The sequence below is a fragment of the Poecilia reticulata genome, linkage group LG11, assembly GCF_000633615.1.
Source record: "Poecilia reticulata strain Guanapo linkage group LG11, Guppy_female_1.0+MT, whole genome shotgun sequence".
In the NCBI taxonomy this organism is placed as follows: domain Eukaryota; kingdom Metazoa; phylum Chordata; class Actinopteri; order Cyprinodontiformes; family Poeciliidae; genus Poecilia; species Poecilia reticulata.
Window position 1 is genome coordinate 12,724,736 of NC_024341.1, and position 1,986 is coordinate 12,726,721.

The window sequence follows — 1,986 nt, forward strand, 5'->3', positions numbered from 1 at the left end:
TATATATACATTGAATCTACAACTAAATAATCTTTATGTTTTAGACAAAATGCAGCTCTACACCCAAAAACATTGAGCAAACAGACTAAATGGTAGCTTGGCTACGACCTTTACTAAAAACCAGAGCTTAGAGATTATGGAGAAACAATTCCCTCTTGCACTACCAGAGCCATTAATCCTTTGGAGAACAATCCTTATAAACTTGCAGATTTGCTTTCAGTTAATGCACCAAATGTGACCCCTTGGAAAATAATCACCTCTGACTGACCTTACTCGACCTTCATCGAGATGACGCAACTCCAAGTCTCGCTGTAGGACCTGCAGGATGGAGGACTGCTCCTCCTCCGTCAGGTGGCTCAGGTCGAGAGTTGAGTCCACCCGCTGCCCAGCCATCCTGGGAAAGAGATGTTATCTTTAAGCAAATAAGCGCTACCTGTTAGGAATGGCATTGTGTCCTGTTTGGGCTTTATAGGGCTTGTTCAAGAAATCAAACAGATTTGTGTCCAAGCGAAACATGCCCAAGTTCAGATGATCGTTCTGTAAACTCTTGGTTAACACAGAGGGGTCGTCCCACATCATTGTGGTGTGTTGTTCTCTTTAATAGCCTTTAAAAGGAGGAGAACAACAACCGATTGTACAGGTTAATGACCATCTTATGCTCCCGCCACACGTCCAGGGTGAAATGACAACCTGAAAAATGATCTACACCAATATTTTTACGAACATTTATATAATCTGAAAAAATCCCTGTACATCTATTTTACTGGAAATAGGGGCTGCATACAGTTGGCAGTTGAATAAATACACAAGGATCTTCATCCTGGTGCTACCGAACAATGCTCTGTTAAAAACCAGACTGCAATGTGTAAAGAAAAGTGATCTGGGAGGAAATTGTCACCAAGACTAACCCAGGTTTCTCTCTGTGGCAGCTCACAAAGCTGGATTATCCTCGATTTTCAAAAGACAATGAATAGCATTCAATAACAATATTGAATGTTTACTGCAAAAAAATGCAACCCAATTGCTCATGCCACATCCAAATACAAGTCTTTGAAGTCGTTTCCCCTTCATGTGATTTATGGGCATGAGTGGGCGAGTGGACATGCTGTGTCTCCAACCTGCAATGGCTTTCATCCCCTCCCGACCAGTATATTTCATCTACTGGCAAGTAACACTGTACAACATAAATTTAGAAGACATTGCATCAGCAGAGCTCATGTAGTATTGTCCTAGAGTTAACTTAAGTTGAAAAGCTTAGTAACTCATCTTGTGCAAAACGTTTAATCTTAAATGTGAGTGGGTGTTTTTGGTGGGTGTGTTACCTGTGTTTAATTTGCGTAAGCGCAAACTGTTTGTCTGGAAAACAAATGGGAAACAAAAATAAAGTTTCCGCAAACACCCACTATTTCCATTATGCTCAACAGCCTGTGCTCTTTTGATTATTCTCGTCTAGTATCTCCCTTCAAATTGCTTAAATGTTTTTAAACAGTATATAAACATTAAATTATTAAGCGTATAGCCATCTTTACTGTTTCAGTGTAAAAAAAAAAAAAGATAGCTGCGGCAGGATTTTCATCCTCATAAAAACGACGTGAGTGCAGACACCTGTCGCCTCGTTCTCACATTTAATTTCTTTCCTCACCAACTTCTTAAAAAAAAAAATTGCAAATCCATACGCATAAAATACGGTGGAAATATGTTTTACCTTATCTGACAGCTTCCACCTGTTCCATTTGGGAGAAGTGCGGGGGAAAGTTTTCCAGAGTGCGCTCTGCGTCTGTCTGTCTGTTTGTGTGCTGAGCAAACGCAGTGAACACGCCCTCGGGATCAATCCGCACAGGGGCAGCCCTCTGCTTGGAGCTCAGCGTGAGAACAAACACGAAACTATGAGGGGCCACGCACACAAGCAGAGACACAGTGTGTGTGTGTGTGTGTGTGTGTGTGTGTGTGTGTGTGTGTGTGTGTGTGTGTGTGTGTGTGTGTGTG

At 41.7% G+C, this 1,986-nt stretch overlaps 1 protein-coding gene and 1 long non-coding RNA gene across 2 annotated transcripts in view; one reads left to right on the top strand and one right to left on the bottom strand.

Moving 5' to 3' along the window:
- The window catches only part of sytl1 (synaptotagmin-like 1), a 10,257-nt gene extending 8,394 nt beyond the window's left edge, over positions 1-1,863 (bottom strand). Inside the window, exons 1-2 of the mRNA XM_008421824.2 lie at positions 1,706-1,863; positions 269-394 (exon numbers count right to left, since the gene is read on the bottom strand). Coding sequence (XP_008420046.1) covers positions 269-393 — 125 coding nt within the window. The 5' untranslated portion in view covers position 394; positions 1,706-1,863. The remainder of the gene's footprint in view (positions 1-268; positions 395-1,705) is intronic.
- LOC103472304 (uncharacterized) overlaps positions 1-1,986 on the top strand; it is a 19,097-nt gene that overhangs the window by 12,290 nt on the left and 4,821 nt on the right. The window lies entirely within an intron of this gene.